Source organism: Antechinus flavipes, chromosome 6 (genome assembly GCF_016432865.1).
Source record: "Antechinus flavipes isolate AdamAnt ecotype Samford, QLD, Australia chromosome 6, AdamAnt_v2, whole genome shotgun sequence".
In the NCBI taxonomy this organism is placed as follows: Eukaryota; Metazoa; Chordata; class Mammalia; order Dasyuromorphia; family Dasyuridae; genus Antechinus; species Antechinus flavipes.
In genome coordinates this window covers 242,723,233-242,734,886 of record NC_067403.1, presented here as the reverse complement: position 1 = coordinate 242,734,886, position 11,654 = coordinate 242,723,233, and the positions used below count along the sequence as shown (strand labels likewise).

General features: G+C 31.2%; 1 protein-coding gene across 1 annotated transcript; it reads right to left on the bottom strand.

Moving 5' to 3' along the window:
• Window positions 1-1,171: 1,171 nt before the first annotated feature.
• LOC127541321 (olfactory receptor 4C12-like) lies at window positions 1,172-2,101 on the bottom strand. Its single transcript, XM_051966605.1, has one exon. It carries the CDS (start codon window positions 2,099-2,101, stop codon window positions 1,172-1,174), a length of 930 nt encoding a protein of 309 aa, XP_051822565.1.
• Window positions 2,102-11,654: the final 9,553 nt, after the last annotated feature.

Here is an 11,654-nt window from a genome sequence, read left to right as displayed (position 1 = left end):
CTTTCAAATCTAAACTGTGCTGTATTCTGGTGATAAAACTCATAATTTTAGACCCTAGCAATGATGGAGTAATAATAATTTCAGTGTCAAAAGTCAGGAATATTGTTTCTTTTTCTAGCATTGCTAGTGATCCAAACCGAAGCAATCCATTTAGAGATCGTTGCATGTAGTGAATGACTGTACTGCACCTGTAGTGAAGAAAACCTCAGATTTACCTCTGATATTTCATATTCCATCTCACATGATATTGAATATGTGACCTTTAGAAGTCACTACATTTCTCAGTACTTCACTGATTAAAAACAAAACATAAACAAGTATTAGATAAGGAGGTTGGACTCTCTAAAAGCATGTTCTTCAGCCTCTGGGAAAGGGTATCTTCCCTTCTTTCCCTTTAGCTCTGTATAGAATAAAATTAGATAAGTAATTCAACTTTAGATTTACATAATTATCTGTTATGTTGAACAAATGACATGAGAAATTCAAGCAGGCTTTGTAAATAATAAAGTTCTTCAAAATTATAGTACATAAAACTTTAAATGTAATATATTTGGGAAAAAACAGATAGTAAAAGAAGTTAAGGTGAATTTCTTTCATTATTTAATCTATCACATTCTCTTTCCCTCTTGACCATCATAGAAATAAGGAATTAAAAATTATGGAAATTCATAAACCAGAGATGTAAATATCAATTACAGGATCAAACTTTTCTAAACTAAAGCTTTTAGGATAAGGTATAACAAATGCCTTCAGATCCACTTGTTAAAATACAATGAGTCTTTTTTTAATTAGATCATGGGAGGAGTGTCCACACATAGGGGAAATGGAGGAATATTTGCTTAGATCAGACGGAACCTTGGAATATCTTGAGGATTCTGAAAAGGAGTCTGCTGGGTAAGGGAGCAGGGGACAAAAGACATCTTAAATTGTGGAAATGATCGACCTAGAGTTTTGGAGGAGGAGAGAGATAAAAATTATTCCATATCAAAATCTACTTTTTTTCTGGGTAATTAGTTGCTGATCTCACCAGTCTATGACTTGTATCAAGTACTGTCAATGATTTTTCAGTCTCATGGCCCTGGCACAATGACCATTGGACTAGTCCTATTTAATACTTTGCTTTCAGTTCTCATATATGATTATTTATAAGGATGTTATCTAACAGATCTATTTACTTATTACCTAAATTCATTTTCTGAGTCCAGAGTTTCCTCATAGCATTTTTGACCTCTGCATTTCTTAGTGTGTAGATTAAAGGGTTTAACACGGGAGCCACCATACTATAAAAGATAGCCACAGCTTTATCTACAGGAAGGGTCATCACTGGCCTCAGGTACACAAATATACAAGGCAAAAAAAATAAGACAACCACAGTGATATGGGAGACACAGGTGGAGAGGGCTTTACGTCTGCCTTCTATACTATGGTTCTTCAGGGAGCGCAGAATGACAGCATAAGAAATCATCAAGAGGAAGAAGTTTAACAGACAGTTGAAGCCACTATTAGCTGCCACAAATAGACCAAGAGTATGGGTATCCCTGCAGACAAGATTGAGCAAAGGGTACAAGTCACACATGAAGTGATCTATAATGTTGGGTCCACAAAAAGGTAACCATATTGTGAAAAGAATCTGGATCGTTGCATGGAGAAAGCCCCCTGTCCAAGCTACCCCCACAAGCAGACCACACAACTTCCTGCTCATGATTGTAGTATAGTGGAGTGGTTTACAGATGGCAACGTACCGATCATAGGCCATCACTGTGAGCAAGATGATCTCAGCAGCCCCAAAGGCATGTTCTGCATAGACTTGGGTCATGCACCAATTGAAGGAGATTGTTTTCTTCTCTTTTAGGGAGTCCACAATAAGTTTAGGTGCTGAAGAAGATGAAAAGATTGTATCTATAAAAGATAAGTGTGCCAGGAAGAAATACATAGGGGAGTTTAGAGTTTGACTGTTGATGATTGTCACCATAATGAGAAGATTGCCTGTAAGTGTTGCTATGTATAAGATCAGAAACAAGACAAATATTACTTTCTGCATCTTCAGATTCTGTGTAAGTCCTAATAAGATGAATTCTGTCACATTCCTTCCTTTTTCCATCTATGCGAAATGAAAGAACAGAATCACAAGAAATGGCTTTCTCTGCAAAGAAAATAAGGAGTAATTAAAATCATTCAATATACAACTGTAAGCAAATCATCCAGAACAAAGGCCCAATTGTTATTAGGTTGTTATTTTTTTTAAGTTTCTCAAGTTTTTGTAATTTTACACCTTCCCAATGCATTTTAAAGACAATAGTCAGTTCCCTTTGTGAAGAGACTCCTCTGGAGAAAATGTATCTTAAACCATAAAGGTTAAGGTTAGAAAGGACTTTTCCAAGTGCTATTTGAGTGAATGACATTTAATCCATATGTTAGCAAAGTTTGAAAAAACATTTACTTGTCATTCTTTTTTCTCTTTTTGTATGCAGGATAATCTCTTTACTGATTTCTTTACAGATTTCTCCTGGTAGGTTTGGAAAACATTGTCTGACTATGTCACAGTTCTGAATACCTGATTGTCCCTTAGAAGTAAATAATAAAGTATAAGTGTTTATGATATTTAAGGTATCATCTTCCCAAAACTTGCTGATAGGACATCTTTTGAATGTATAATAGACTAATGCCATGGGCATGGTCCCTGAAGGCAAAGAATTCCTACCAAATATGTATAATTTCTTCTGTTTTAAATTTAATAGAGGGTAAGATTATATTCGACTGTCCATGGAAACTGATGACACAGTAGATATAGTCCTAAACTTCAGGTCATGAAGTACTGAGACAAATATAGCCTCAGACACTTTCGATTTATGTGACCCTGGCTATTAAGCTTGGTTTACTTTCATAAATCGTGATGATAATAACTACTTTTCAAGATGATTGAAAGAAACATTAATTGTTTTGTTTTTTTTAAAAGCATTTAGCACAGTGTTGGCATAAAGTCAATGCTATCCAAATCTGTCCCCCTCATTTCTGATCCCAAGGAAATGTGGAACAATGGGATATTATCACAAATTCTTCATGATTTATTTCATGCTGACATCTTAAATTTGTGAATTGTGAATTGTGAAATCTAAAAGATACAGAAACCACAAAAATCAATACCTATTAAACACTTTATGAACTTCAGCTTATTCTTGAACAAGGATAACTTTAGTATCCTCTAACTCTATTTTGCCATGTGTTCTTAGAAATTTGAAAGAAAGATTGGTCAATTTTCATTGTTCTAATGACAACTTTGAACAAAGTACTTTTCATCAGTGAACTAATTGACCTTTCTGTAATTAAGATGCAGGAAAGTGAAATAAAAGCCTGGGGGTAAGCAACTCTGTATTCTTTTTTTATTAATGTTTTTTTTTCAAAACATTCATAAATAATTTTTCAACACTGTCCTTTGAAAAACTTTGTGCTCCAAATTGTCTCCCCCTTTCTTCCCACCCCCTCTCCTAGATGGCAAGTAATTCAATATATATAAAACATGTTAAATTCAATATATAGATAGATAGATATAGATATATTTATAAAATTATTATTCTGCACAAGAAAAATCAGATCAAAAAGGAAAAAATGAGAAAGAAAACAAAATGCAAGCAAACAACAATAGAAAAGAGTGAGAATGCTATGTTGTGATCTACAGTCTGTTCCCACAGTCCTCTCTCTGAGTGTAGATGGCTCTCTTCATTGCAAGCTCATTAGAACTGGCCTCAATCATCTCATTGTTGAAAAGAACTACCAAAGACCTCTGTATTCTTAACAGCTTGACTTTCTTCATCTATCAGTAGGAATTAATTACTATTTAACTACATGGTTTTCTGGTGTTTTGTGAGAAACATGCTATATAAAATTTCTACATTTCTAAAATTTAAATCATCATGTAATATACTTATTCCCTTCATCTTTAAATTGTGGGTCTAGCAAGTAATAATTTAAAAATTAATGTTTAAAACTGAAATCTTCAAATGCCAAATTCAATCATCAAGGGAGCAAACGTTCCCCAATAAGTCTCACTCATCATTGTCTATGACCTCAATATTGTATACATGAAAAGGAAATTTGGAGTTCAAGTTTCAACCCAAATGTGAATTTACTCTCCATTTGAAATCAATCAATCCCCACATGGATTCATATTGTGAGACATAATTTATACTCATTTATTCTAATTATATGATCTAGAACAAATTAATTTTCCCTTACTCACAATATAGTGCTTTTTATCATTTCAAGACTTGTCCTTTTCAATTTTTTATTTTTAATAACTTTTGTAATGATTTTCAAGATTAGTTTGGCATTTACGAAATCAATTGACATGTAAGTAATAATTAAACTGGCATTTAAGTTCTAAATTTTCATTTGTGATATACTCTGATCAGGACTTATCCTTCTGCTCTGCCATCCATTTCAATCCTATTGTATATTCCTTTCTAAGATATATTCTTTATTTTTTTTTTTTTTGCTGCCATTACTTTATTTTCTCTTATTCTTTTAACTCACTTATGTCCCCTTATGAGCCTCTTTTATTGAAATTTATAGTTTCATTCATTTATTTCTGGATATTCACAGTGTTTTCCTTCATGAAATATATGTACTGTCTAGTTGAATAATTGACAATTTCCTGAATATGCTTAGAAGAATTGCACACATTTATCATAGTTTGGATTACTTGCTGTACAAAGGAGGGGGAAGGAAGGAGGAAAGGAGAAAAAATTGGAATCCAAGATTTTGGCAGAGTGAATGTTGAAAACTATTTTTGCATGTATTTTGAAAAATAAAAAGCTAAACACCTTCCTCAACATTCTTGATTCTGTAACCTCATAAAAAACTATCAGCTTCAACAAAAAAATATGTTCTGCACTCATTTCTTTTTAGGAGTTTTCTCTTTGCTTAAGCCTAAACTCAGATAACAACTCTCTTATGATGGTCACCTTCATAAAACCATTTGTTAATTTCTTCCTCCCTCATCAAATATCTTGTATCATATATGCATATGTATAAGAATATCATGTCATGTTTTCAGTCTATTGTGCTCTGATTCATGGTACATTCAGGAAATGTTACCTCAGATATCCTTAGGTGGGAAGAGTTGTGTTCTGGGTGGTATGGTGAGTGCAGTATAAATTTTCTCAGACAATTAATCTTAATTGGGAGTCATCTGAATTTATTATTTGTATTTCTACATTAATGGTATAGGCCTAAAGAGTAATACTCATGCTTTGCCTACCTATAAAAGCCCAACTGTGCATATAATTCAATGAGACATTAATAGTAAAACAAATACACACATAAACACACATATACACTCAATAACAGCCCCCAAATCCTAAGAACTATGGCAAAAATAGCTAAAATGTATATAGTGCTTTAAAGTTTGTAATGTATTTTATAAATAATATATCATTTTATCCTCATAATAAACCTGTTAGATAAAGATTGCTCTTCATATACATTTTACAAATGAAGAAACTAAGACATGGACTTATACAGTAAAACACAGTACGTCTCTGAATTTAAATTTGAACTTATTTTTTCCCTTATTCTCGACCCCAAGCTCTATAATCTGTGTTAGGTAGCTCAAATCGTTAGATTCATCTGTGGTATTCATTCATTTTTTTTAAATTATTACCTCTTTTCATTGCATTTTCTTCTACTATTGATGACTATTTAGACTTTAAGACTTGCTGAAGTGATTTATATTGCAACAATAACAAAAAGCAATGAACATACATATATGAAATTTTCAATTAACATTACTAGTACAAAACAGTTCAGACTCTAGAACTTCTTTATTTTTACTCAAAAAATAAAAGTCTGTGTCTTTAAATCTATTGAAACGAAACTTTTATGAGCTATAACAGTGAGGGAGAAACAGACAGAGATAGAGACAACCAGAGCGACAGAGACAGACAAAGACAGGAGAGAAAGAAAGAAAAAAAGAGAGACAGAAAGATGCAAAAAATCTGACTCAATGGGAAGATCTGTTAATGGGAATCTTTTGTTTTGTTGGTGAGAATATGACTTTAGAGCTACTTCTATCACTATAGTGCAATATGTACATTGAATTTTAGAAGCCCAGAACTAATAACTTTGTATTGATCGATAGCTCATAGATAGAGGAGAGATAAATGTGTTTCTGTGGATTTTTTATTGTTGAATTTAGCCTATATTTTATTCATTTAGAATCTTTCAGAAGAGAATTCCCACCCTGACAAATACATATTCATATCTCATTTGAAATATATAACCATAAAAATTTGGGGTTATGTGAATTTTCCAATGTCACATCTATTATGCTGAAGGTAAAACTTTGCTAGGTTTTCATGAATATAAGAAGCCTAGCTCATTACCCACTATACCAGCTTCCTGTATTATCTAATGTTTTATTATATACATTTTATGTCCAAAAAGTATTCAATAGCTAATAATATATTTCAAGAAATTGAGTGAACAAGTGTTATTTCATTATGAATTAACTGATAAAAATATTCTAAGTTGAGAAACTTACATTTGTGCTTTATTTAAATGTGAGTAGCTTCTGATATATTCAAGAGTACAAAACATATCACTGCTTAATAAAACACGTTCATCTCTGCATAAGTATGTTTAGATTGTCCATGGTCCCAATGGAGCCTTCTGTGATAAATATCTTCTAAGATGAAAGCAATATTTCAGAGAGACATGAGAAGCATTGTTTTTGGTCAAAAAACCATGTACTTACCTTCCTGACAAGTAGAGAAACTGAAATTATATTCTCAGAAAATCCCAGATTCAATTTAGTATTAGGAAAACAATGAATTATGTAAAACTCACTCCTATAATCACAGAACAATAGACAAAATCTATGATGGAAATGAATCCAAGTGGTTCTCTCAAGCCATTCCACTTCTTAAAATATCCATACAGGGGGAAAAAATGAGAAAGTGATTTAAAGAGGATCTTAAAAAAGAATACTGACCTCTTTTCATGTCTTATGCTTCATTCTCACAGGACTTAATTATCAATGATTCTTGAAGTGCTTTGTCTAAGTAGAATAAATCTATTTGGCTCTTTTCCCTGCCATTGGGGTTTCCACTTTCTGCCATCAAAGCCACAGGGTAAAAGTTCCATTAAGACATTCTCCTGAGTATAAACAAGGATTCAAAGTCCTATGTAAGGAGAAATTTCACACAATATCATTTCAGTTTGGGGGAAATTGATACAAAATTCAATTTTTTAAATTTTATTTTTAAAACTTCTAAATCACATGTAAATAAGTATTTTCAACATTTGTTCTTTCTTAAATTTTGAATTTCAAATTTTCTCTCTCTTCTTTCTTCTCAGTCCTCTTCTTCAAGAAGGCAAAAAATTGTATATAAATTATACATATGCAGTCAAAAACATTTGCATAATAGCTGCAAATAAGATGTAGACATAAAAGAAGAATAAAGTAAAAAATGAGAGTATGCATCATTCTCTGCAAACAGATAGCATTTTTCATTCCAAGTCTTCCAGGATTATCTTACAATATTGCATTGGTGAAAATAGCTAAGTCATTCACAGCAGATGATCATTATATTATTGCTACAATTGTTTAAAATGTTCTTTTGATCCTGTTCATTGTATATGCATCAGTTCCTATAAGTCTCTCAAGGTTTTTCTGAAAGTATATTGTTCAACACTTCTTATAGCAAAATTGTATTCCACAAAGATCATATACGACAACTTATTTAATCATTCTCCAACTGTTGATTCCCCCAATTTCCAATCATTTGTCACCAAAAAAAAACCTGTCAAAACTATTTTAAAATATATATTTCTTTTTCCTTTTCCTCTGATGTATATGGGCTATAAATCCAAAAGAGTTATTTCTGGGTTTATAAAATTCTATTTTATAACTGTTTGATAATAATTTCCAATTCCTGTCCTAAATGGTTGACTTAGATCATAATATCAGTAACACTGCAATAGTGTCTAGATTTTTCTACATTCCCTCAAACATTGGCCATTTTCCTTTTCTGTCACAAAAGCCAATTAGATAATTATAAGGTGGTTTTTCAGAGTTCCTTTAATTTGCATTTTTCTAAACAATGGTGATTTAGAACAATTTTTTATATTACTATAGGTAATTTTTTATATTTTCTTCTGAAAACTGCCTGTTCATATTTTTTTTTGTTCATTTCCCAGTCAGAGAAGTTTGTATTCATATAAATTTGACTTGGTTCTCTATGCATTTACAAAATAACCTTTTATCAAAGAAATATTCTTTAAATTTCTTTTTCTTCTTTTTTTTCCCACTCAGTCTAGTTCTAATCTTGATTGTTTTCATGTCATTTGCTGATTTTTTTTAGTTTAATGAAATTTGAATTATTTACCTTACATGCCATAATGTTCTTTCTCTCAAATTTGGTCCTAAAATTCTTTCCTTATCTGTAAGAATGGGAAATACAATATTTTCTACTCTCCTAATCTGCTTTTGATACCATCTGTTATATCTAAGTCACATATCCTTTTGACTGCCCCAATGACTGCCCACATGGCTCAATGAACACTAAGGTCAAGTATATGAGAACATAAAACATAGTCAGTATATGATAATATGAAATAAGGCCTACTTAATAGAATATTGGATTAATAGTTCCTTAAATATTGGGAAAAATTAATTTGTGAATCCATCTAGACACAGGGACTTAAGGAACTCATTTAGGGATTAATCTTATTTTTCCTCCTAAGATCCATAACAGTATTCTGTTTTCTTTGTTTATCTGAGAAATATATAGAGAGTAAATATTTATTCATTTCTCTCAAATTATGAATTTTACTGGCATGTAATTGGTCAACATAACTTCTGATAATTGCTTGACTTCATCTTCATTCATGGTATTTGCATTTCATTTTTGATAAGGATATGTTTTCTTTTGTTTTTAAATCGACTTATCCAAGAATATTTCTTTCATTTTTCACATACCCAGGTCCAAGTTTTGCTTATTTTCATTTTCTTTTACTTTTTATTAATTCTCTTTTGATGGTATTTCCATTCTGCTATAGGTTGATATGTATTTCAAGTCATCAGGGTCGGTGGCAACAGGCGACAGAAATGCCACAGATTTTCAGGAAACTGGGTCTCAGTGGGGATTTCCAGATAGAATCCAGAATCCAGATGCAATGAGGACAATCTGAGCCCTAGAACAAAATTCAGATCTTATAGCGGGTAATGGGGCAATGTATATTTGTATCATTATCCATGGATAGGGTATAAAGCAAGGGTCCTCAAACTTTTTAAATAGGGGGCCAGTTCACTGTCCCTCAGACTGTTGGAGAGCCAAACTATAGTAAAAACATTTGCACACAGAATTAACAATATTATGTAATACATACATGTATTTAACATTATACAATACATGCATATTCTCTGCATATATATATATATATATATATATATATATGCAATTTGTACAACATCATATAGATTTCACTGACTAACTCTCTTGTTTCAGTTTTGTTGGGCATATATTTATAATGCCATGGTTTCCCCATTCTGAGTTTGTATTTAGTTGTATATAAGAAATTTGGATACATTGTTTCATTAACACAATATACTACTTTTAAAGATTTATTCTTTGACTACCTCATTATTTAGAATTCACTTGTTAATCTCCAAGGAGAATTCTTTTTTAAAAGAAAGAATTTTGATTCCTATTTTAATTATGTTGTTTGTAAATGATGAAAATTTGTTTTTCTGCATTTGCTTGCAATATCTGTTCTGAAATAGAGAACTATTTTTCATAAAAGTTTCATGCAGCACAGAAAATATATATATATATATATATATATATATAATTCCCTTTAAAATAAAAACTCAGCTTTTTCCAGTAATTTTTCAATTCCTGCTTGCCTTATGTTTATCTTTCTTTTAGAATGACACAAAACAGAAAGAGGGGCATTGAAATATCATGTTACCATTATATTATTGTCTCTTTCTTTGTGTTACGTTATTTTTTCCTTTATGAATTTATATACCATGTATTTGAAACAGAAGCTTAATATTTATACTAGTTTGTTTCATATAATTGATTCAAGCAAAATGTACTTTGCTTTTGTATCCCTATGCAATTAAAATATTTTTGTTTTATCTGATAACATAATTGAAACTTTTGCTTTTATTGCTATTGTTATTGCAGTGTATTTGAGATTCAAATTATACAGTTATGTTATCTAAACCTGTATTTGTATATCTTTATTTTGGCTGTTTTTGATAATAATGATAATTATTGTTATATTTATATAGAACTTACTTTGTATCAGATATGGTGCTGTGCTTTCCCACTATATCTCCTTTAATTTCTGAAATCATCTTACTGTTTATCAATTTATTATTGTCAATTCATTGATTGAATCAATTAATTTGATTCATTCTTTAATGTTTTGCTAGTTTATTTAATACAGAATGTCACATCTCACAGAGGCTGGTCTCTCAGGGATCCAGTCTTACCACCATGGGACATGGGATCTTTGGCCTTCTCCATTTCTGCCCTAAGTTGACCCTTCTTTCACATTCTGGGGGTCCTCTTATCCAAAGATTGCCCAGCTCTAGAATGATCCTAGACACATGATAACTTAGTCCAGAAAGAATCCAACACAGAAATTTAGAGCACAAGGAATTGCCGGCATATACATTCTCCTCTTTTCTATGCCTTCAGACATGATTTATTAACCAGTGAATAATTTCTGATATATATATATATATATAATATATATATATATATATATATATATATATATATATATATGTATATATATATCTTTTCTAAATGTTTTCTTTAGTAGTAGCTATGATGAATATTATCATTTTATTCTGAAGTTTTTTTTATTATTATTTTGCTTAAATCTTAGCAACCTTGGGACCTTCTGTCTATTTTTTTCCATGATATAATTTATTTACTTGTCAAAGACCAAAAGTGAGCAGTTGCCTTCCCACTTTGAAAGGCTGTTGAAGGCTTTCTGTCATACTCTGAATATATACTCCATAATTGTATCAGGATTCTCTTATTGTCTTCACAAAACTGAAAAAAAAAATTAGTTTTTGCAGTTACATTTTGGTGGCAGATGCAAAGTATTATTTCTTAATTATTTTTTTTTCCTCTTCTATAAACCTTTCAAATATTCCCTGCTTTGAACAAAAAAAGAAAAGGAAAAAGAAATCATTGTTTAATAAAAAACAAAGTAAAGGAGAAATGTTAAATACAGATAAGTGCATTGTCTTTATTCTCATGATTGTTGGAAGCAGTACCATTAATAATTAATTAGGTTTGGGGGAGGGGAGGTTGCATTTGGTTATAATACCAGTGCATAATGCTGAACATGCATTCCAAACAGAGACAGTTTGAAATTGCTTGGAATACGGAGTTTTCTGAAAAGAAGACAGTGAGAGCTGCCTAAAGAAATTACTTTTCTAGTTATGCAGCTTAGAAAATTGAATCATTCTATATAGACACAAAGAAATTAGATGAATTATTTAAAATTGTGGATATTAACACAATGGAAAGAAAACCAAATAGTGATATCCAAAAGGGATTTGGGTTGATTCAGTAGGTTATAAACAGCCCATATAGAAATAATTTGGGAAAGATCAGAAGATCATTTAT